Source organism: Camelina sativa, chromosome 19 (genome assembly GCF_030686135.1).
Source record: "Camelina sativa cultivar CO46 ecotype springtype chromosome 19, ASM3068613v1".
Lineage (NCBI taxonomy): Eukaryota > Viridiplantae > Streptophyta > Magnoliopsida > Brassicales > Brassicaceae > Camelina > Camelina sativa.
The window spans coordinates 19,203,987-19,227,420 of record NC_141898.1 but is presented as its reverse complement, the minus strand read 5'-3'; the positions used below and the strand labels follow the sequence as shown (position 1 = coordinate 19,227,420).

General features: G+C 38.3%; 4 protein-coding genes across 5 annotated transcripts; 2 read left to right on the top strand and 2 right to left on the bottom strand.

The window, feature by feature from the left end:
• Positions 1-3,549: 3,549 nt before the first annotated feature.
• On the top strand, positions 3,550-5,737 carry LOC104766637 (pentatricopeptide repeat-containing protein At2g13600). The gene has a single exon (XM_019241587.2). The coding sequence runs from the start codon at positions 3,659-3,661 to the stop codon at positions 5,735-5,737; it is 2,079 nt and encodes a 692-aa protein (XP_019097132.2). The 5' UTR covers positions 3,550-3,658.
• Positions 5,738-5,840: 103 nt separating this feature from the next.
• Positions 5,841-8,370, bottom strand: LOC104766636 (ABC transporter G family member 5). Its single transcript, XM_010490556.3, has one exon. The coding sequence runs from the start codon at positions 7,925-7,927 to the stop codon at positions 5,978-5,980; it is 1,950 nt and encodes a 649-aa protein (XP_010488858.2). The 5' UTR covers positions 7,928-8,370; the 3' UTR covers positions 5,841-5,977.
• Positions 8,371-9,251: 881 nt separating this feature from the next.
• LOC104767946 (cation/H(+) antiporter 15) lies at positions 9,252-12,198 on the top strand. The gene is made up of 2 exons (XM_087500576.1): positions 9,252-9,613; positions 9,777-12,198. Exons 1-2 carry the CDS (start codon positions 9,401-9,403, stop codon positions 12,033-12,035), a joined length of 2,472 nt encoding a protein of 823 aa, XP_087356702.1. The 5' UTR covers positions 9,252-9,400; the 3' UTR covers positions 12,036-12,198.
• A 566-nt stretch (positions 12,199-12,764) lies between these two features.
• LOC104767948 (uncharacterized) lies at positions 12,765-15,193 on the bottom strand. Of its 2 annotated transcripts, XM_087503198.1 has the most exons (5): positions 14,641-15,193; positions 14,034-14,166; positions 13,672-13,927; positions 13,359-13,582; positions 12,765-13,285 (listed from the first exon to the last, which is right to left on the bottom strand). In XM_087503198.1, exons 4-5 carry the CDS (start codon positions 13,449-13,451, stop codon positions 12,929-12,931), a joined length of 450 nt encoding a protein of 149 aa, XP_087359324.1. In that variant the 5' UTR covers positions 13,452-13,582; positions 13,672-13,927; positions 14,034-14,166; positions 14,641-15,193; the 3' UTR covers positions 12,765-12,928. The 2 variants fall into 2 exon arrangements, with proteins under 2 accessions (XP_087359324.1, XP_019096746.2); XM_019241201.2 differs by lacking the exon at positions 14,641-15,193 and having other exon boundaries at positions 14,034-14,168.
• Positions 15,194-23,434: the final 8,241 nt, after the last annotated feature.

Below are 23,434 nucleotides of genomic sequence, written 5' to 3'. Positions count from 1 at the left end.
GTGTGAGTGACTATAAGAGCATATTTGGGATTTGGTTTTCGAACACCATCTTTTCCCCTGGTGATCATAGTATGATCATTAACAACTGATGCAACAAGTGGAGGGAAGTCAGCCTCTGAAAATAAAGGAGCTTCATTGCCTGATTCACTTTCGGAGATTGTTGGTGACTTAGTAGTTTCTACAGGTGACGGTGTAGGATATGTAGTTTCAGGCTCTACAACTGTTGGTTCAGGTTCTGGAGGAGCTACAATTGCAGGTGCTACAGTTGCTGGTTCAGGTTCTGTAGGTGTAATATTTGAAACAACACCTTGTTAGAATCAAGATCTGCTGAAGAAGTAGAAACAGCAAGAACTGCAGGTGATAGAGACTGAAAGCTTTTCTGCCAAGCAGATAGAAGAGATGTTGTTGCTGCTCGCACCAAGTGAGAGTAGTCATCCGCAAAGGGAAAGACCTGTTCATCAAAGAAAACATGTCTACTGATATAGACACGTCCAGTAGGAGGGTAGATGCACCGATACCCTTTATATTTATTGTTGTATCCTAGAAAGACACACTTCAATGACTTAGGATCAAACTTAATGGTACCATAGGCACAAAGAGTAGGATAGCAAACACTGCCAAAAACTCTCAAAGTCGAGTAATCAGGCTTGAGCTAGAACAATGCTTCATAAGGACTCAGAGAAGAGGTGAACACAGAGGAGGGAAGTAGATTACTCAGGTAGTTCGCTGTAAAGAAGGTTTCAACCCAGAATTGTTGTGGCACCTTGCTCTGAAACATCATGCTGAGGCCTAATTCAGTTAAATGTCTGTGTTTTCTCCCTGCTAAACCATTTTGTTGAGGAGTGTGAGGACAAGATATTAGTTTCTTGATTACATAGGTTGCAAGGTGAGTCACAAACCGAGTACTAACAAATTCACCTCCACCATCACACTAAAACATCTTGATTTTCTGATTTAACTAATTCTCAACAAAGTCTTGGAAAAGAATGAAAACTGAGTAGAAGTCTGATTTATTCTTCAAAGGATAAAACCAACAATCGCGAGAGTAGTTGTCAACAAAGATAACATAGTATCTAAAACCCTAAGTAAAAGCGATTGGAGCAGGACCCCAAAAATCACAATGTATCCTCTCAAGAGGTCTAATAGCTACAAACATAGAGGAAGAAAAAGGAAGCTGAGCACTCTTCCCAAGCCTGCAAGACTCACAAAGCTTGTTGGTGCGCTTGTTTATTGTTATTGCTGCAGTAGAAGACAAATGCTGAAGAATCTCTGCACTCGGATGCCCCAAACGTTTGCGTCACAGTTCATCACTATTTGCTAGCTATCAACTAGAATACAAGGCTGCGAACTCTGGTCCCGAGCACATAGTGGTCTCTACTCTTGTTTTTAGTTGTGAGGAGCTGCTTGGTATGCTTTTCCTTTACACGTACACCATCAGAATCAAATTTAACAGAGCAAGGATAGTCGTCACATAGCTTAGAGACTGAGAGAAGTGATTTAGTACATTTGGACAGACCAGAACATCTTTCAGAGGGAGAAATTTACCTGATGTTGTCTGAAGAGGTACTGATCCAATGTGAGTGATGGGCAAGATCTCACCATTACCAACCATTACCGATTCTTGACCTTGATAAGGTTAAGCATGTTGCAGATTTGCAGTGGTGTTAGTAATGTGGGCAGTAGAACCACTAGCAGGCAACCACTCATTTCCTGTGTGATGATCCCCATCAGAAACTCTCATAGCAGCTAGAGCAGTGGGTAACGACTGAACAAATTCTTCATTAAAACGATTGTAGCAGTCGAAAAGCATTGTGACCGTATTTCCCATAGATTTGAAACGTTGGTCGAGTAGAAGATCCTCCAGTTCTGTTTTGATTGTTGCTATGTTGTTGGAACCCATGACCTCTTGTAGAGTAGTTTCCTCTACCTCTGTAGCCACCACCAGATCGTCCACCTCTGTTGCTGTTGTTCGAACCTCCTCTATCAAAGTGTTGTTGTTGTTTCACAGCTTGAAAAGCGAGATGTGGAGTGACAACAGGCGCAACAGAGTACGCTTTCAGTTTATCATCAAAGGCAATAACCTTGAAGACAACATCTTCATAACAAGGAGGAGGAATGGAATCCATAGAGTGTTAAATCACAGTAGCTACAATCTCTTATTCCTTAGCAAGACCAAACAGTAAGCCATGAATTTTTTCCAAATCACTCATAAGAAAACCTATTGAATCAAGTTGATCAAACACTTGTTTGAGCTCACTAAGGTAGTCCTCCATAGATCTACCAGACTTAAGACAAGCTCCCAACTTATTCTGCAGTTCAAACTTCCTAGAGGTGGACACCCTATTAAAATTCTTAGCGAGGGCAGACCATACCTCTTGAGCAGACTGCAGACCGTAGACGACTCTGATGGCTGCTTCAGAAAGAGACCCCAAGATCCACGTCCATGCCATGACCAGTTGATCATTGCGAACCCATTTGAGAAACTCTGGATTTGGTTCTTCAGTGACTCCTTCTACACCAGTGACTGACCGTGTTGACGCTGGACGAGGAATCAAACCTTTAACGTAACCAAGTAACATTTGAGGAGAAAGGAAAGACTCGAACTGATTTTTCCATTGAAGATAGTTGGACTCTGTAAGTTTGAGAGTCACAACTTGAGAGATAGATAACGGAGCTGAAGAAAAAGAATCTTCTGGAGCCATAGATCGTATTACTAATGCTCTGATACCATGAAAGTAAGGGTTAAGAACCCTAGTAAACGAGAGTGAAATGGCTCAAAATGATAACTTTATTTCTTAGCAAACTTTGTTACATCACATTGTGAATATATATATATATGACAAGGACTAGGTTTACAAAGCTCGATTGTTCCAAGAGGAGCGTATATGGTCTTTACTTGGATCATAGTGTGACCTGTCACACTTGGTTTGACTATACGAACAGGTTCACATGGTGTAGACAAAGGCGGTACTCTGTTACCGTTAGAGGGAGCTTCATTACTCAGAATCTTGATGGACTTAATATTGTCAAGGCCTACTCTCTTTCCTTTCTGGACCGAAACAACAAGTGTTGTGTTGTTGTTGTTCTGCTTTACACAACTCTCCTACCGTAGTCACCAAATTCTTGAGGTAACCGAATTTAAAACAAATGTAAGGAAGAAACACCAGTCTCAAAATAGTCTGTATGTTATCTAAATGCATCCATATGGCAAATTTATGTTAGGACCAGGAAATGGATAGAAAACTGTGCCAACAGGGGAAGGAGGCGGACGATCGTCTGATGGGAGCTCTATCATGTTCTCATTTCCTCTTCTTACCTTCTTTTTTAACCGCGGCTTCCTACATCACTATCTTTTGAGTAACTGATTTTTCATTTTTTTCCATCCATGGTTTCTACTACTCAAACCCATGAAGCTTTTGTGCTACTCAGATTGTATTCTTTATTTTTCCCTAGTTTCTAAAAATAAAACTAATTCATTTTTGTGCTTGTGAGAAATTATTAACCTTTATATTTTTGGTCCGAGTTATTCCGGTTTGGTACAGTTGATCATTTCCAGATTGATAAGAAAGAAACCGGGGCCTTCTACTCAAATCCCTCCCAGACACACTTTTGATTGCTAGAGAGAAACCAAGATTCATGTTCAAACGACGATAATGGAATGAGACAATCATTTCTCAAGCTCGCTGGTGATCTCTCTTCTCTCACGGATTCTTCACCATTCGCAAAGCTTCTTGATTTATGCATCCGAGCCAAGTTATCAGCAACTGATGTCCGTTGTGTCCATGCTTCTATCTTCAAATCCGGTTTCTCAAACGAGGTCTTTATACAGAATCGTCTCATTGACGCGTATGCGAAATGTGGGTCACTTAACAATAGTCGCCAACTGTTCGACGAAATGCCTGAGCGAAATGTTTACACTTGGAACTCTGTTGTGACGGGTTTGACCAAGTTAGGTTTTTTAGATGAAGCTGATTCTTTGTTCCGGTCAATGCCTGAACGCGACCAGTGTACTTGGAACTCCATGGTTTCGGGTTTTGCTCAGCATGATAGGTGTGAAGATGCTTTGTTTTATTTCGGTATGATGCATAAGGAAGGGTTTGTGCTAAATGAATATACTTTTGCTAGTGGTCTTAGCGCTTGTTCAGGTCTGAATGATATGAATAAGGGTGTACAAATACATTCTTTGATTGCGAAGTCGCCTGGTTTGTCAGATGTGTATATAGGTTCTGCTCTTGTTGATATGTATTCCAAATGCGGTAACGTCAATGATGCTCAGCGGGTTTTTGATGAGATGGGTGATAGAAACGTTGTCTCTTGGAATAGTTTGATTACATGCTACGAACAAAATGGTCCTGCCCTGGAAGCTCTCAAGGTTTTCCAAGTGATGTTGGAGTCCAGGGTTGAGCCAGATGAGGTTACATTAGCAAGTGTGATTAGTGCCTGTGCAAGCTTGTCGGCGATTAAGGTTGGTCAGGAAATTCATGGCCGTGTTGTTAAAAACGATAAGTTAAGGAATGACATCATTCTAACCAATGCTTTTGTGGATATGTATGCAAAGTGCAGCAAAATAAGTGAAGCTAGGTTCATATTTGATAGCATGCCTATCAGGAATGTAATTGCAGAAACTTCCATGATCAGTGGGTACGCAATGGCTGCAAGCACTAAGGCAGCTAGACTCATGTTCACCAAAATGACGGAGAGGAATATTGTTTCATGGAATGCGCTAATTGCTGGCTATACTCAAAATGGGGAAAACGAAGAAGCACTGAGTCTCTTTTGTCTCTTAAAGAGAGAATCAATATCCCCGACCCACTATACCTTTGCAAATATCCTCAAGGCATGTGCAGATCTTGCAGAGTTACATCTCGGCATGCAGGCTCATGTCCATGTCTTGAAGCATGGCTTTAAGTTTCAATCTGGTGAAGAAGCTGATATATTTGTTGGCAATTCCTTGATAGATATGTATGTAAAATGTGGTTGTGTAGAAGATGGTTATCTTGTATTTAGGAAGATGATGGAAAGAGATCGTGTTTCCTGGAATGCGATGATTATTGGGTTTGCACAAAATGGTTATGGAAATGAGGCTCTTGAGTTGTTCAGAGAAATGCTTGATTCTGGAGAAAAACCAGATCACATTACCATGATTGGTGTCCTCTCTGCATGCGGACATGCTGGATTTGTTGAAGAAGGACGACATTACTTCTCTTCCATGACCAGAGATTTTGGTGTGGCTCCTCATAGGGATCACTATACGTGCATGGTAGATTTGCTTGGTCGAGCTGGATTTCTCGAAGAAGCAAAGAGCATGGTCGAGGAGATGCCCATGCAACCAGATTCTGTTATATGGGGTTCACTGCTTGCTGCTTGTAAAGTACATAGGAACATCATGATAGGTAAATACGTTGCAGAGAAGCTTCTAGAAGTAGAAGCGTCAAATTCAGGACCATATGTTCTTCTGTCTAACATGTACGCTGAGGTCGGAAAATGGGAGGATGTGATAAGTGTACGAAAGTTGATGAGGAAAGAGGGAGTCACGAAGCAGCCAGGCTGTAGTTGGATAAAGATACTAGGACATCTTCATGTTTTCATGGTTAAAGACAAAAGGCATCCTCGAAAAAGGCAGATACACTCACTTCTTGATATTCTAATAGCAGAGATGAGACAGGAACCAGATCATGCCGAATCAGAATCACTCTCGTCTGAGGAAATGGATCTTCTTTGGGACAATGCCATGTAAGTGCTTTTTGCTGGATTTGTTTTCTTTTTGTTGGAAATCTATTCTCTTTACTTGAAAAAAACTTAAGGAAATAGAAACAGGTGGTAAGTGAGAGACGATAGAATCAATGGAAAATTCACTTTTTGCATAAACAACACTTTCTTTAACATCTTTGGCTGCTGTACGAAGTAAATAATTAAACACATAAACAAACCTGTAACCAAATGTATTTCAGAAAATATATTATTGCTACCACATTTATTAAACAAGAGTGGTTTTGAAACTTCTTTGTGAACATCTACACCTCAGAATCGCATAGGAAATGAACCTGTAGAACAAGACAAAACATAGCATGATCACAACGTTTTTCCATCTATTTTCCTCTCCATACCTTTCTTCTTTTAGTAGATCCTCCTCTGTCATCAAGCATTTTCCAAATCCATACTCTAAACACTTGCTTGATTTGGAGAACTCATTAATCAGAAATCCTTCAAACGGGTACTTGAACAAGGAGATGTAGTGCATGAAAATCCAGTAATTAGGGATCTCATGGTTTGATATGAAGTAGCCAGAAAACAAAAAGAAGGAACCCATCACACCAGAAATCACTGAGTTTCCAACAATGAAATTAGGAACCAGTGCACTAAAGCACACAACCACTGAGTTTGCTGTGTAGAGGATCAACCAAATTAGGAGCAAAAAGTGCAGAAATGCCATGAAATTTGGGTTCAGTCCCACCAGCCAGTACACTGGGACTGAGAATAGAATAGCTAGGATGAGCAGAAATGGCAAGTAAACAATTCCATTGGCGACGGCATATGAGGACACTCTGTAGCTTCCACTAGATGTTTCCTTCATCAGAATCTCTCTTTCTTGCAGAAATATAGGGAGTGCCTCTATTGTTGAAGTTAGCAGGAAGGTCAGTATGAATGCAAAGAGCCCAACTCTTTCTCGTGCACCTTTTAAATCTTCTTTGAGATTATGAAAAATTAGACCTAGGACAATCCCTGAACCTAACATCTGAACTGTCCTGCACGCGAAAAGCTCCTTGGTTCTGAAAATGTTCTTGGAGAACCTATGAGTGAGTATCATAGTTTCTTCTAGTCTTGAATTTGCAAAATCTCTGGTGAACTCCGTTGCTATGTTCATCGTTCCTACATCAGCAACCCTTGTTTGTTGAAACAGCTGTTGTAGTGTGAATTTTCCACTTCTGCTCTCCCCTTGATTATCTTCTGATCTCTTCTCTTGTAATGTTTTTTGTGATGTTAGGATATGAGCTTCTCTTCTGCTTTCCTGTAGCCGTTGCTGTTTTGTGATGGGTTCGATTGATTCAATGGCAAATTCTACGATGTTTTCATGGATAGGAGGGTGCAAACCATTTGACCTTAAATACACTCCAAGCTGATCCACCGAGCCCTGCTTTAAGGTCGAGCCATTGGCCAACAAAAGTACAGAATTGAACTGTTTGACTATCCGAAACCCTGGTTGGTGGATACTCAGAATAATGGTCCGGCCTCGTGTTTCAGCCATGTGCTTGAGCATGTCTATGATCTGCAGAGCCGAAGTACTATCAAGACCAGAGGTCGGCTCATCAAGGATCAAAACTTTGGGGTCGTGAATAACTTCAACTCCTATGGAGACACGGCGTCTCTCTCCACCCGATATCCCTCTGACGGTATCATCGCCAACACGAGCTGTTGCAACAGCTTCAAGCCCAAGCTCATGGACCAACGACTTAACCCGTGATCTCAGCTCGTCAGCTGGGAGCTTTAAACGCAGCTTAGCACTGAACAGAAGGGTTTCCTCAACCGTAAGCAAAGGAAACAGAGTGTCCTTTTGGGTGACATAACCAGAAATTTTCTTGAAGTTGGCTCTATCCACCGGTCTCTTGTTGACCAAAACCGACCCGGTTTGAGGGATGAGTCTAGCAGCTAGAATTTCAAGCAAAGAAGACTTCCCTGCACCACTTGGGCCAACAATGGCAAGAATCTCCCAAGGTTTGGCTCTGCAGGTCACTCCTTTTAGTACATGCTTGACTTTGTTGCCGAATTCATGCTCTAGCTTCCACGACTCTTCCTCTGTCTTAACCGTCTGGTCAGCTTCTGGCCGCGGTTTTTGAGTAAAGAATCCGAAAGGATTAACATTAATCTTCCGTTCAAAGATGTTATAATCAATATCTAAAGCTTCGATCTCACATCCTTCCTTCTCCATTGATGAAGAAGCTTTGTTCTCTCTCTCTTTCTCTCTTTCTCCAATGCTTAAGAAAAAGGACAAGTAATAGAACAATACCAATTATATATGATCTCTTTTGTTGGTTTTTCTACTGATGCGTATCATGATTATAATAAACTTTGGTTAGTATTGGATTGGTCATAATGGTTCAAAAGACAGCTAGACTTCTGTAATTTGTAGTATTGGATTTAAGTGAAGAGAGTTGAAAATTTTAAGTTTGGTCACGGGCCATTGTTTTCTTATACCATATAAATAGAGAGAGAGTGGTTCACATGCCATTGTTCTTCTCACTTCTCTGTAACTTTTCCAAGAAATGAAGAGTCACGTGTCCCTTTGTACCCATTATTTACTTCCATATCTGTAATCTATATATACTACTTGTCAATTTGTCATGTCTTCACCAATTTCCAATTTTAAAAAAAAAAAAATCATTTAACATTGTTAAAAAGTTGCCGACGTCTTCAAGAAAAGTGATTTTCAGAAATTTTTGTTTTGTTAATGGCATTATTAGTTTCTTCCATGATAAATTTACATGTATTGACACTTTAGGCCCTAAAAATGTTTCTGTAACCACATATGAGGCGTTACGTCTTTATGTAAACTACGACAAATATCAAAAAAAAAAAATACTTGGTATAGCCACGAAATATTATTAAACGCCAAAGACGGAGCCACGTAAGAAATATTTTTGGCTAAATTGGAAAACACTAGAGCCATGACTATTCCATAGCCACTGTAACAATGGGTTAGCCACCAAGTATTCATGGCTATACTACTATATGTCCATGCCGAACCTATGGTTACTTTTGTACTAGCTCATTTAGCCAGAGTGTTTATGTGGCTATAATTGGCCACATAAATATTTTTATCATTCCTCTTATTTATAAATTTACATTTTCAATTATTTCTAATTTTTAATTTTATTTTAACATAAGTAAATAAATTAGATGGTCATACTTGATTTCTTTTCATAAGTTTCTAATTTTGTTTGGTATATGATTAATGACTTAAGTAAAGTCTTCAGAGAATCTCTTTTTCTTTAAAGATCATAATACTTTTAGACAATAGGGTGGCGAGAATTTGTCTTTTTCTTTCCACTAATGGCTATAAATGTGTTTTGTGAAAGGAAAAAAAAAACTGCAAAACACATTTTCTTTAAAGATCATAATAATTAATCATTCATGTAATATTTACTGTATTATGGGGAATAAAAAAAAAAAAAATCGGTTAGCAAAACACCTGAAAATATATTTTTTTAAAGTTCTAATAAAAGAAAAGAAGACCAAAAATAGAGATGATCAATGATGATGCTTGACTTGTTGAGTAGAGAGGATGATACGGAACACCACCAACTTTGAATCCATTCCCTTTCCCTCATATGGCTTAATGTGTCCTGCAAAATTAACACACAACAAACCTTTTCAATCAAATTAGTTTTTTCTTAGGATCAAAATGGCGACAAGTGAAGAAAATAGTACGGAGGCTTCTATAATATGTTACGCACCAAGCATGATCACCACCAATGGAGTTTGGCAAGGCGATAACCCTCTTGATTTCTCGCTACCTCTCTTTGTTCTTCAGCTAACCTTGGTTGTTGTCGTCACTCGTTTCTTCGTCTTTATCCTCAAACCCTTTCGCCAACCTCGTGTTATCTCTGAGATCCTTGTGAGTAACCAACCACAAATTCTCTTCTTCTATCTTTTTTTTTTTTTTGATCCGTGGTAAAGAAGTTTTCAACTCATGAACATTAAGTGAACTGACACATTCTTTATACATTGCTCTAAGTTTTTAACATTTTAAAACATATTGTTTTGATCTTAATCTTCAGGGTGGAATCGTGCTAGGGCCATCAGTGCTAGGGCGCTCCGAAAAATTCGCACACACCATCTTCCCTCAAAGAAGTGTGATGGTACTTGAAACAATGGCTAATGTTGGTTTACTTTACTTCCTTTTCCTGGTGGGTGTAGAGATGGACATCATGGTGGTTCGCAAAACAGGGAAGCGAGCCCTAACCATCGCTATTGGTGGTATGGTCTTACCATTCCTCATTGGTGCCGCCTTCTCTTTCTCTATGCACCGATCAGAAGATCACTTGGGGCAAGGCACCTACATACTCTTCCTCGGTGTTGCACTCTCCGTTACTGCATTCCCGGTACTTGCGAGGATTCTTGCTGAGCTCAAGCTCATCAATACCGAGATTGGACGGATATCAATGTCAGCAGCCTTGGTTAATGACATGTTTGCTTGGATTCTTCTTGCCTTGGCCATCGCGTTGGCCGAGAGTGACAAAAATTCATTTGCCTCCCTTTGGGTCATGATCTCTAGTGCAGTTTTCATCGCTGTTTGTGTCTTTATTGTCAGACCAGGCATCACTTGGATCATACGTAAAACTCCTGAAGGAGAGAACTACAGTGAGTTCTATATATGCCTCATCTTGACAGGAGTTATGATCTCTGGCTTTATTACCGATGCAATTGGAACACATTCAGTCTTTGGGGCATTTGTCTTTGGTCTCGTGATTCCCAATGGGCCTCTTGGTCTCACCCTCATCGAGAAGCTTGAAGATTTTGTCTCTGGCCTTCTTCTACCTCTTTTCTTTGCTATAAGTGGTCTCAAGACTAACGTAGCTGCCATCCAAGGTCCTGCCACTTGGGCCACTCTTTTCTTTGTTATATTCCTCGCTTGTGCTGGAAAAGTCATCGGTACCGTTATTGTCGCATTTTTCCATGGCATGCCAGTTCGTGAAGGAATCACTCTTGGCCTGCTCTTGAACACCAAAGGTCTTGTCGAAATGATTGTGCTCAATGTTGGAAAAGACCAAAAGGTTTTAGATGATGAGACATTTGCTACCATGGTTCTTGTGGCCTTGGTTATGACTGGAGTCATCACCCCTATTGTTACAGTCCTTTATAGGCCAGTGAAGAAATCTGTTTCGTACAAGAGACGAACAATACAACAGACGAAGCCAGACAGCGAGCTTCGAGTATTGGTTTGCGTTCACACGCCGCGTAACGTTCCTACTATTATCAACCTTCTTGAAGCTTCACATCCTACAAAGAGATCTCCCATATGCATTTACGTTCTCCACCTTGTTGAGCTCACGGGACGGGCATCCGCAATGCTAATTGTCCACAACACTCGTAAGTCAGGACGACCAGCGCTTAACAGAACTCAAGCTCAATCAGATCACATCATCAACGCCTTTGAGAACTATGAACAACATGCTGCCTTTGTCGCTGTTCAACCCTTGACAGCTATTTCCCCTTACTCAACAATGCACGAAGATGTTTGTAGCTTAGCAGAGGACAAACGTGTCTCCTTCATAATCATACCATTTCACAAACAACAAACAGTTGATGGAGGAATGGAAGCAACCAACCCGGCCTACCGTTTGGTCAACCAAAACCTACTAGAAAACTCGCCTTGTTCAGTTGGAATACTCGTAGACAGAGGACTCAATGGAGCCACAAGACTAAACTCAAACACTGTGTCTCTCCAAGTTGCTGTTCTGTTTTTCGGTGGTCCGGACGACAGAGAAGCCTTGGCCTATGCCTGGAGAATGGCTCAACATCCTGGCATCTCTTTAACCGTTTTGCGGTTCATTCATGATGAAGATGAAATCGACACAGCTTCAACACGTGCGACCAATGAGACTGACCTAAAGGTACCGAAGATGAACATGGACCATAAAAAGCAAAGACAGCTTGATGATGAGTACATCAATGCATTCAGGACGTCAAATGCAGATTTTGAGTCAATTGTGTATATAGAAAAACTAGTGAGCAATGGGGAGGAGACGGTTGCAGCAGTGAGATCAATGGACAGTTCTCATGATCTGTTTATTGTTGGAAGAGGAGAAGGAATGTCGTCTCCTCTAACCGCAGGTTTAACGGATTGGAGCGAGTGTCCTGAGCTCGGTGCCATCGGAGATTTGCTTGCCTCATCAGACTTTGCAGCTACTGTGTCGGTTCTTGTGGTTCAACAGTACTGTGGGTCATGGACACAAGAAGATGATATGGATTTGCCGGAGAGTCCAGTAACCTCACATGAAACAAAGTCCACATATGTTTTAGAGAACCCACGTTAGCCAAAATATTCAGATTTTGTGTATCTATACAAACACCCTTCATTTTCTTTTTTATGTCGTTTCTTACAAAATGTATTTTAGAAAACTATAAGTTGGTTTGGTTGACACCCCCAAATTTGGGTGTTTACCAAAACTGATTAATTTTCACATTAATTTTGTTTTAGATCTTTCCATGTATTGTATGTCCAAATGACATTCAAACCACATTCACTACAAGAAAACAGACCAACGGTCACTGTGGTAATAGTCGTTAAATAGTCGTTAAATAGTCGTTAAATGAAATTATATGACTATTTAGCGACTAATTACTGTTGTAGCTAACATTTTGTCGCTAATACAAATAGTCCTTAAATAGTCGCTAAATAACGACTATATAATGTTGTCGTTAATTTGTCGTCGCATTGTCGTCATTTAGTAACCGCATTTAGCGACAAATTGTCGACAATGTAACGACTATTTTAGCAATAGTCGTTTATTAGTCGCTAAATGTAGCGACTAAATTGCGACAAAGTTGCGACGTTTTTACATGAATAAAATTTGCAAGACTTTAGTCTGAAATTAGTTGTTCTAATTTGCGACTATTTACTCTATATTTAACGACAATTTGCCGTCTAAATGACGACTATTTAGCGACTACTTTGTTTTAGAAAATAATGAAATTGAATGGTTTTTATTGTTTTGTAATCCTGAATCTAATCCTGATTTTAAAACTGATTTATTAAATGAAAAATCTAATGAAAACACATTATAAACATAACCATGATTGTATTTAAACCAGAATATACATAAGTCCAAAATAGAAATCAAACCAAAAGCAAAGAAAGAAAAAGTTTATAACACATACAAACTGAAGAAAATAACTTAGTTCATGAGTTAAGAAACAATAGAGTTGATCATGGAGTTGTTGATGGAAGATTGTCCTCCTCAGTGTCCTCCTCAGCTGATTGAGAGGCTATAAACTCCAGGTAGGCTGGATTAGTGTGGCGCATAAACTTTTCCATCATCGTCAACTCTTTGATCTCTTGCTTTTGCTCAGCCACAAGGAGAGCAGTCTCTTTTTCTCGAGCAGCAGCTTCAGCGTTGAGAGTCGCCTGAATTTCAGCATGAACTTCAATCTGGCTGTGGGCTTCCTTCAGTTGCTCTTGCAATGTAAGAAATGCTTCGGTTTGTTGATTGCCCTTGCCCTTGCCAAGAGTATCTTTGAGGCTTCCAACACCATAAGGAGTTCCAAGTGAATCCTTCTCAGTGCACTGTTTTTAGAAAAAGAAAAACAGTAAGTAAAGAGCAAAACAAATGCATGATCAAGTAGAAATGCTACTTTACCTCAGGAAAGATGGCAGTACATTCATCGCTGGTGAGCTCCCGACGGTGTGAAGTACCATCTGAAACAGTGGAATCTGCCTCGAGCTCAGCCATCTTCTCTTGCAACTTCCGCTGATAAGCTTGATGGATTTCTCTGCCTTGCCATCAACATAAGAACCATCCGGCTTTGTATGTGTTTTGAAAAAACCTTCACCCATACTGACCTCTCTTCCCAACTCCGCTTCCTACAATGTTAGAAATTAAAGAATGGTTAGTACCAGATAAAATAGAAATGTTGATAAATGTAACTAACAAAATAGAAATGACTTAGTACCATATCATCTTGGATTTCCCTATATGACTTAGGGCCTGATAAGTGGGTGTGAGGACCGAGACCATTACGGTCAGACATACGACACTTGGAATAGGTGGAACTCCTTTGCTGTTGTTCTTCAGTATCCCAATTAGCAACCATCTCTTTCCAGAGCTTACCTTCAATCCATGAAGGTTTAATTCAAGCCGTCCTTGCATCGTAACCATGCCCTTCATCCGGCGGTTACAGATGGTGTTGAAATGTTCTTGAACGGTTCCTGTTATCAATGGATCCCAGGTGTGAGTTTTCTAGATAACAAAGAGAGAAGGAATTATGTCAGTGAAAACAAGTAAAAAACATGGCAGTCATTGTACTATTCTTACCGCAAACTCCATGAAGTATCTCTCTTTTCTATTGGGAGGCATACAAGTCCAAGTATAATATGGACCATCGAATTTGTTTGTAAAAATCTTGGTAATCTTCCGAACAAGTTGGCCTTTATTGTCCCGATCAAACCTCCACAAAGACATGTAAACAAATTGTAGTTAGTTTGATCAGTTAGAAAGCTCAGACAATTAAAGTTATTAACTGAGACAATAATCAAATACTAAGACACTAACTCAGATAATCGAATGCTAATTGTTTGTCATATTAGAAAGCAAAACATACCAAGTATCAAACAAACAACACTATGAGAACTAGAGCTTTGTCTTAATTAAACGAATCAAATAGAAACTTTGAATCAAACAAAAAAACACATGGGATCCTTCCACACAATTCAATGATCTGATCAAATAAAATTACTATAGTTCAAGAGAAAGTCAAAGTATCTAATCGGACACTACATTGGAACACAAACATTGAATAAACCAAACTATATATATATATATAATTTGAATCAAACAAAGAACACTATGAGAACCAATTTTTGTTTTAATTAACCGAATCAAACCATCGAATTCCACACAATTCACAGGAAGCGAAACATACCAAGTCTGCTTCGACCGTGGTTGAGGAGATAGAACTGTCGTAAACGTCTCACGGCCAGGCATCGTGAGGAGGGCGGTTAGAGATTGCATCGTGTCATCCTGGAGTTGAGGCTCGTAGTTGTTGCCTTGAGAAGATGGTTGACTTCCATGGGAGTGATGCGGTGGAGACAGCATATGATCCTCCAGTGGATTCAGTGGATTGTTCTGAACCTCAGGCGACGGAACAGGCGGATCAGGAACTCGATGGTAGAGGGTTGGTTCGATGAACGGCTGCGGATGGGTTAGATGGTCCGGGTCTCAGAGGGTTGGTGAGATGAACGGCTACGGATGGGTTAGATGGTGCGGCTCTCTAAGAAAGGTTGGGTGCAACCTTTCTCTTTTTTGTTTTCTTAACCGTCGAAGACATCAAGTGGTTTAATCGAAGAAGAAGAGAGAGAGATTGAAACTAAGGAGAAGAAGATAGATTGAAACTAAGAAGAAGAAGAAACTTTGATCACTCGGCTATTAGGTTTAATCGAAGAAGAAGAGAGATTGCAAAGGAGAAGAAGAGAGTCGGCTTAGGTTTAGGTTTTCTGAATTAGGTTTAGGTTTTGTTAAAAAGAATTGGGTTTTAGGTTTATATTGTTGGGCTGCGGATGGTTTAGGGCCCAACAGCATATGATCCAATTATATGATATCAGTTAGTCAATATAAAGTATACGTTGTTGACTTAATCACAAAAGAGTTAATGGCTTAGATGGTTAATGTACTATAGTTGGTCTCTTCAGGCTCGGGTTCGAGTAGCCCCAATGTTAATATGTTTTTAAATTTTTTTTTAACAATTCAGCTAATAATTTGACATAGTTTATAGTTTCACATTTTTTACATATAAATTAAAGTACATAATTTATATTACATAGCTTAAAGTACTAAGATTATATTACATAGTTTATCTATTACATAGTTTATATATATATATATATAATTATTGGAGTTCTTTGTCGTCTTCTTCTTCATCATCTGAAGACGATAAATTACACATAAATTCATCTTCAGGTTTCGCGTCTGCAACATCGTAATCCTGATTTATTGGATCTCCCCTTTCCAAATTGTCTACATCGACATCTTCAATTGTAGTCATCAATACATCATCATCAGTTTCTGTTTGCAAAAGAGTAGGTTCTCCAGAAATATTTCCCTTCGGATTTACTTTTAGAACATTGAGCAACAAATGCTTCGGTTTCTTTATGTATGGGTACGGAATATAACAAACTTGATGGACTTGAGATGTTGTTTTGCAATCAACGTGTAAAGGTTACACATATTATATATGAAGGTGATAAGACAATATATAATTAATGTGGACAATTATATACATACCTACAATAAATGGTTCGTATTATTGTACTTTCTGGATGAAAGAACGTCTACAACGCAACCAATACTTATGCGAGTGCCTCTACCAATAACAGGGTCATACCACTTGCACTTAAATAGTGTGATCTTCAACCCAAGCATCCCCTCATACTCAAGTTCTATGATATCAGTTAATGTTCCGTAGAAATCTGCAGCATCAGATGCATTCGCATAATTTTCACCTTTAACAGAGACCCCATAGTTACATCTCTTTCGTCCAACACCGTGTTTCTCTATATGAAACAAATAACCTCTTGTAAAATACATTGACCATGTTTTTGCCTTGTTCAAAGGTCCATGGACAATTTCTTGAACCCAAGTAGGAAATGGATTGGAGGCGTTCCACTAAGAAACCTGCATATAAGTCCCGATATGTTAAATAATAACAATAAGTAAAATATGTATATCAGAATAAACTTGCTCACCGGTCAAGGACTCTAGTGGATACTCTCTTGTAGCGTGTTTTCCCTTTAGGAAGTCTTTTTTATTCCTCCTCAGAGGATGATAAGGAGGAAGAAATCTCCGATGACAATCAAACCAACATGTCTTCCTTCCATTCGGTAGAGAAAAAGACTTTATATCGTCCATGCAAACTGGACAAGACAGTTTACCATGTGTTGTCCATCCAGATAACATGCCATACGCAGGAAAGTCGCTTATCGTCCACATCAGCACTGCTTTTAGGTTGAAATTTTGACCCAAGGACACACCGTATGCATCGACTCCAGTAGACCACAACTCTTTTAACTCATCAATAAGAGGTTGGAGAAAGACATCAAGACTAGCTCGCGGATGGTTTGGAACAGAATTCAGAATTGTAAGAAACAAGTACTCAACATCCATGCACATACTAGGGGGTAGATTATATGGCGTCAATATCACTGGCCATAATGAATGGTGACGAGACATCCCAAATGGATTGAACCCATCAGTACACAATCCCAAATACACGTTACGGGGTTCTTCAGCAAATTGAGGATTTTGTTCTTGAAAATACTTCCACTCCGCTGCATCAGACGGATGACTCATTTCTCCCACCTTTGCTTGGTGCTCGGCATGCCATCGCATTGCTGCTGCAGTCTTTTGACTCTGATACATTCTCTTCATTCTATCACCAATAGGTAAGTACCACATACGACTATATGGTACTTTGGTTCTGCGTCGGTCATTCTTAGGCTTCCATCTTGGTGCATCACAAAACAAACATTTTTCTTCTTTTTTGTCATCTTTCCAAAATAACATACAATTGTTTATACAAACATCAATTGTATGATATGGGAGTCCTAAATTGCGCATCAATTTCTCTGTCTTGTAATGAGAACCCGTAGCCTGGTTTCCTTCTGGTAAATAATCACTCAACATTTCACATACTGAACCCATTAACTTTTCACTCATATTATAATCTGCCTTATTTTGCATAACTCTAGCAGCTAAAGATATTTGTGACTGACCTTCACGACAACCATCATATATTGGATTTTTTGCACTTTCTAACAAGTCATAGAATTTTTTTGAATGGTTAAGTACTGGTTCTTCTACACTCTGATAACCCCCATCCCATTGATAGTTATCATCAAAACCCACATTAGAAGGAAATGCATCATTCACCATATCCACATATCTATTTTCTACTACATTACCCACTTCCTCACTCCCACTAATAAATGTCGGATCAACACTACTCGTTCCTATATCCATATTAAGTTCTTCCCCATGCTTATACCAAACATAATAATCTCGCATAAACCCATAACTAAAAAGATGATTCCAAATTCTAGTCCCTAGAAAACGCTTCCCGTTTTTGCACCTACTACAAAGGCAAAAAAACTTACCCCCGTTTTCTTGTGCAAAAGGCTGGCTATTTGCAAATTGCATGAACTGCTCCATCCCGGCTCTGAACTGTTCTATAAAATTTCCCGTCACCTCATCGATCCTCTTGTACATTCACTCTCGGAAATTACTATAATTGTAACTTCTAGACATTATTATAAATCTCTATGATCTCGTTTTTTTATTTGTGTTGCTTTGTGTTTCTGTGAGTGAAAAAAACGAATGGTGAGCTCAGTTTATATAGGCATATTTAACGACTAAAAAGTGACTATATCACGTAGTCATCAAATACAGGTACACCTACTCCGGAATGCTAAAAACGTGTTTTAAACCAACTTTTAGCGACTATTTTGCGACATTTGCGGCGTGTCGCAAAATAGTCGCCAAATTTACGACAAAACAAGCCACTACACAATCAGTCGCTGAATTAGCGACCATTTTGCGACAAAATTTTGCGACCCGCAACAAATGTCGCAAAATAGTCACCTAATTTACGACTACACAAGCAACTACACAATTAGTCGCTAATTAGCGACTATTTTGCGACAACTTTCACAACTTCCTTACTTCGTCACTTTTATTTAGCGACTAATTTAGTGACTCAATATTTTTGTCAATGGTGTGAGTTAATTACCCATGAATTCTTAAACTATTTTCATATAACAACAACCAGATGAACCCGAGGTTTGATTTCTTGTATGCGAGAATATATTATCTGTTGTGACCATCTTCATAAATAATATAAGGACGTTAGTGTTACAAAATTCGTTTTTGGTGATAGAAGTAATATGGTTTCTTAGGACGTTAGTGTTAACTATAAATTTGTTTTTGGTGATAAAAATTTTAATAGTCTCTCAATGTATCAAGCTTTAAAAAAATCTTTTGCTATTTTTCTCTAATTGGTTACTTCAAGCTTATTCATCAAAAACTGAGAGAAGAAGAGGCAAAATTTGGATATAAATATACATTAATTTGCTAAAAAATGATGGGTCTGTTAAGCTTTGTTATTCAATGGGATTTAATACTAGTAATCTAATCTTGATTTGGTAGTTTCAATTCTTCAACTATTTTGTGTTGTCCGCGTCTTTAAAGATTTGTATTAGAGTATGGAAGTTTGAGTGGACAAGGACAATGATGGTGGTGGTACACTCAACATTTCAACATTTATTTGATATATGGTTTGCAACAATTTTAAATATGGCTCTACTTTAGTATTATTTCATATCCTAAACAATTTATGGTACAACCAAAAAAAAATAAAAAACAAAATTTTTGAAACGGATCTAGTAGTAAAGTCGCTTTGCAAATTAAGAATTTATTGTGTGTGCTAATAGTTCCAAATGCATGTGGCAAACAAATCACCAAATAATTCCAAATTTGCAATGCATTCACAAAAAAAAAAGTTGGTCAAATCTGTTTTAGAATTTTATTTATTTATTTGAAAGCATGAAATAATTGGAGACACTTGTTGCAAATCTTTTTTAAACTTTAACACTTGTTTTAATTTTTGCTATGAGTCATTATTACAAGTTTACTTTGTTATAATTAGGGATGTTAATTTGGGTAAACCCAACCCATTTAAACCTATCCCAATTAAACCCAATTCATTTAAGTATAAACCTATTTCAACCCATATATATTTGAAACCCATTTAATTATACCCATTTAAATATACATGGCCCCATTTAACCTATTGAACCCATTTAACTATACCCATTTTGAACACATGTTTTACTTGATACGGTCTATGTTTGAAAATGTATAATCTTTGATAAGCTAAGTAGCAGTACACAAATCTGAAACATATGTTATGTTTTTGAAATTGTGTTTAGGGAAAGGTAAAAGCTAGAATAACAAGTATGATATGAGGCTATAGTAGTAAGGGGGAAAGACAAAAGCTCGAATAACAAGTATGGAAATCAGACATCAACTTCTCCATGACCATCATGACTCATGGCACACTTGAACCTTCAGATCTTGAATCATGTACTCCAGAATTATTAGCAGTTCTAGCACCTTCATAGCCAATGTGATCGTTATCTTCTGTTGTACCTACACATATCTCAAGTATCAAGTCTCAACATTTACCTACACATAATATCAAGTCTCAAGTCTAAAGTCTCAACATTTACCTTCATAGTCTGAAAAGCCTCTTAACCAATTACGCTTACAAAGCAAAGCCTGAACATTTTCTTGCAGCAGACGATTTCTATAAGGAGTCAACACCCTAGCTCCAATGCTGAAAGCCGATTCTGAAGCTATAGTAGTAATGGGGATGCTGAGAACATCACGGGCCATCGAGGCTAAGTCCCCAAGTCAACCTTGGTTACTTTTCCAGTAGCTCAAAACATCTAAATTGGGAAATGATTTCCACTCTAGCCTCGGCTCAACCAAATAGATATCTAATTTTGTCTTCGTCTTGTTCACACCAGATTCAATGCATCTTTCAAGCTCAAAGAGATCATGGTTATAAGAATTCACATCAAATTAGCAAATAGCAACATTATGATTCTAAATTTCTGATAATGGAATTCTATGTACAAGAAAGTACTTACATTATCGAAATCATCTTCAATTGGAGATTCGGTAAGTAGGTCATGTGGAGTGGCTAAAACACTTGAAGATCCCATCTGATAATAACTGAAAAACATCTCCAAATTCTTCTTAAGTTTTGCAATTTTCACCTCAGCACTAATAGCATCCACTTTCTTATAAGCTACCTCAAGCATCTCTAGTTTAAGTCTTGGATCCAAAACAGCTGCAATAGCCAAAATAAGACTGTAATGCTCCCAATATTTTTTGAATTTACCTTTCATTTCCAGAGCCATTTGTTTCATAGCATCATCATCACAAATGGCGTACTTCTGCATCAACAACTCGATCCTCCATACTTGTGTGAAGTATACAATAGATGTAGGATACTTGCAACCTGAGAAGTGAGTGGTGATGACACTGAAGGGTTTTAACAAATCACAAATCATTTCCCCACGGTTCCACTCATCATCTAAAGCTAAAAACTTATAATTAGTATCATAGACCTTCATGCTACCAAATGCTTTTCTAAACTTTAAAGCTCTAGCTAGCATTTCATAAATAGAATTCCATCTAGTACACACATCGAGAGATAAACCTGCCCCACTTTTAATTCCAACTCTTTCTGCACAAGCTTTAAATGCCTCTTTCCTCTGTGAAGATGCTTTGATATATAAGACACTCTCCCGGATGTTGTGTAAAACATCTTTTGCTAAATCTAACCCTTTCTTCACAATCAGATTTAAAATATGGGAACAACACCTCACATGTAGAAACTTCCCATCACATAACAGACCACTACCACTAATCATCTGAAGTTGACCTTTGAGAATGTTTTGCATACTATTATTATTAGTAGCATTATCCAACGTAATAGAGAATACCTTCTTTTCCAATCCCCACTCTTTCAAACACTCAAGAACCTTATTTGCCATATGTTCACCGGTGTGTGATGACTTCAACTCACAAAAGGCTAGAATCTTACTATTTAAGTTCTAATTACCATCAATAAAATGAGCAGTGAGACAAATATAACTTGCCAGTGTAGCACGAGCCAACCACATGTCTGAAGTAAAACAAACTCTACCATTATGCATTGCAGATACTTCTCTTAACTTTTCCTTTTCTATCCCATATCTCACATATACATCATCAGCAACAGTTTGCCTACAAATGGGCTGGCATTCTGGATTTAAATATTTATCTCTAGCCCTAACTTTCTCATACTCGATATACCTAAATGGTTGATCATTGATAGATTATAATTTCAGTAATCATCTCACGGTCTACTTTCTGATCATATGGAGGTTTATCTATCTTCTTAGGCATCTTTGGACACTTTTGTAAATGGAGACTCAGGTGGTGTGTTCCATAGTTTCCATTTTGTTTACTACTTATCACTAATTTTGTACTACAATGAATGCACCTAGCCCTTTCTTTACCATCTTTTTCTATCCCTACTGAAACAAAATCATCCCAAACATGTGAAGTTTTGCGTCTCTTACGTGGAACTTGAGTCCGCTGACTTTGAGCTTGAGTCCGCTGACTTTGAGCTTGACTTTGAGTTTGAGTAAACCGTTCAATTTGAGTTTCACTTTCCTCTGTTGCTTGCAGACTTTGCACTTCATCTTCCTCATTCATTTCTATCATCTCATTGTTGGCATTGAGATATGCGATTGTTTCTAGAGACTCCAAATCCATCCTTCAATCAAAAGTAAAAAAAGCTTCAATCAATCTACAAATTCAATCAAAATATAGACAACAAAGTTCTAACGAAGTTCATAAATCTCTTCAATGCAATCTACTCATGATCAAAAGCTTTTCGAAATAAGTTCATAAATCTCTTCAATTCAATCTACTCATGACATAATTCAATCTACAAAGTTCATAAATCTCTTCAATTCAATCTACTCATGATCAAAAGCTTTTCGAAATAAGATACTCTTCAAATCTCTTCAACGATATAAGATACTAACCTTGTAGCCTTGTAGGAACCCTAAATTGAACAGAAGAAGATAACCCAAATCAAAAATTGAAGAGAGGACGACGACCCAGATCCAAAAAAGCAGCGAACTAAGCAATCTTCATGTAGGAATCGAGATTGTTGTCGGAACTAAGCTCAGTCTGTCTCATTTTCTCGACTTGGACTCGTGGGGATTGGGGAAGAAAAGCAAGAGATTGTTGTTTAACCTAAGTCAAAATGGCAACGTTTTGTTTTATGCAACCAAAAAAAAAATGATAATGGGTACCCGTTTAGAAATATAAAAGCTCATTTACTAGGTGGTTTTAGTTGGATAAACCTATTTTATTCCATTAGATTATTTTTGATATATGGGTTTATATGGGTAAAATATTTTACACATACCCATATATTAAATGGGGGTTTTATACCCAAATTAACATCCCTAGTTATAATGCATGTATTCGAATAATTTTCATTTTGTTTCAATTGTTCGTGATATGAGAAAAGTGAAAAGAAAACAAAACCAGTGGTGGGTATTAGAAAAATCAGTAAATGAAAAATCGGATAAGATCAGTTTACAATTTGTTCACTTTAGTTTTGTTAGTTAAACCCCCTCTGAATTGGCTTAACTTGTTCTCTGAATTGGCTTAACTTGATCTTTCTTGATTGTTAGCGAAGTTCCCATTTGGTTTGCCTTTGTATTACGATTGTAAAAGGTTAATTGAATCTGCTGAAATAAAATTTTAGATGCTCTCACAACACCACAACAACAACAAAAACAAAGACGAAACCCACTCTCTGAGCAAGATTAACTAGAAGCATGATAACAAATCTTCAAGTGTTGCTAATACGTCTACATAAGCTAAATATCAAAAGAAGAAGAAGAATTAGAGAAAAAGTCAAGGAATTGGTGATGTGGAGGCCTAGCTTGCACAGTGAAATAAAGGGTTTGCTGTTCGAGTTCATTGTCCTTAAGAGCAGCTGAGAATCAGTATTTACTCTTTACCGGACACAATCACTTCTTGGTAGGTCCTCACAAATACTAAAATGGTTCGAGCTCAAAGATAAACATAGG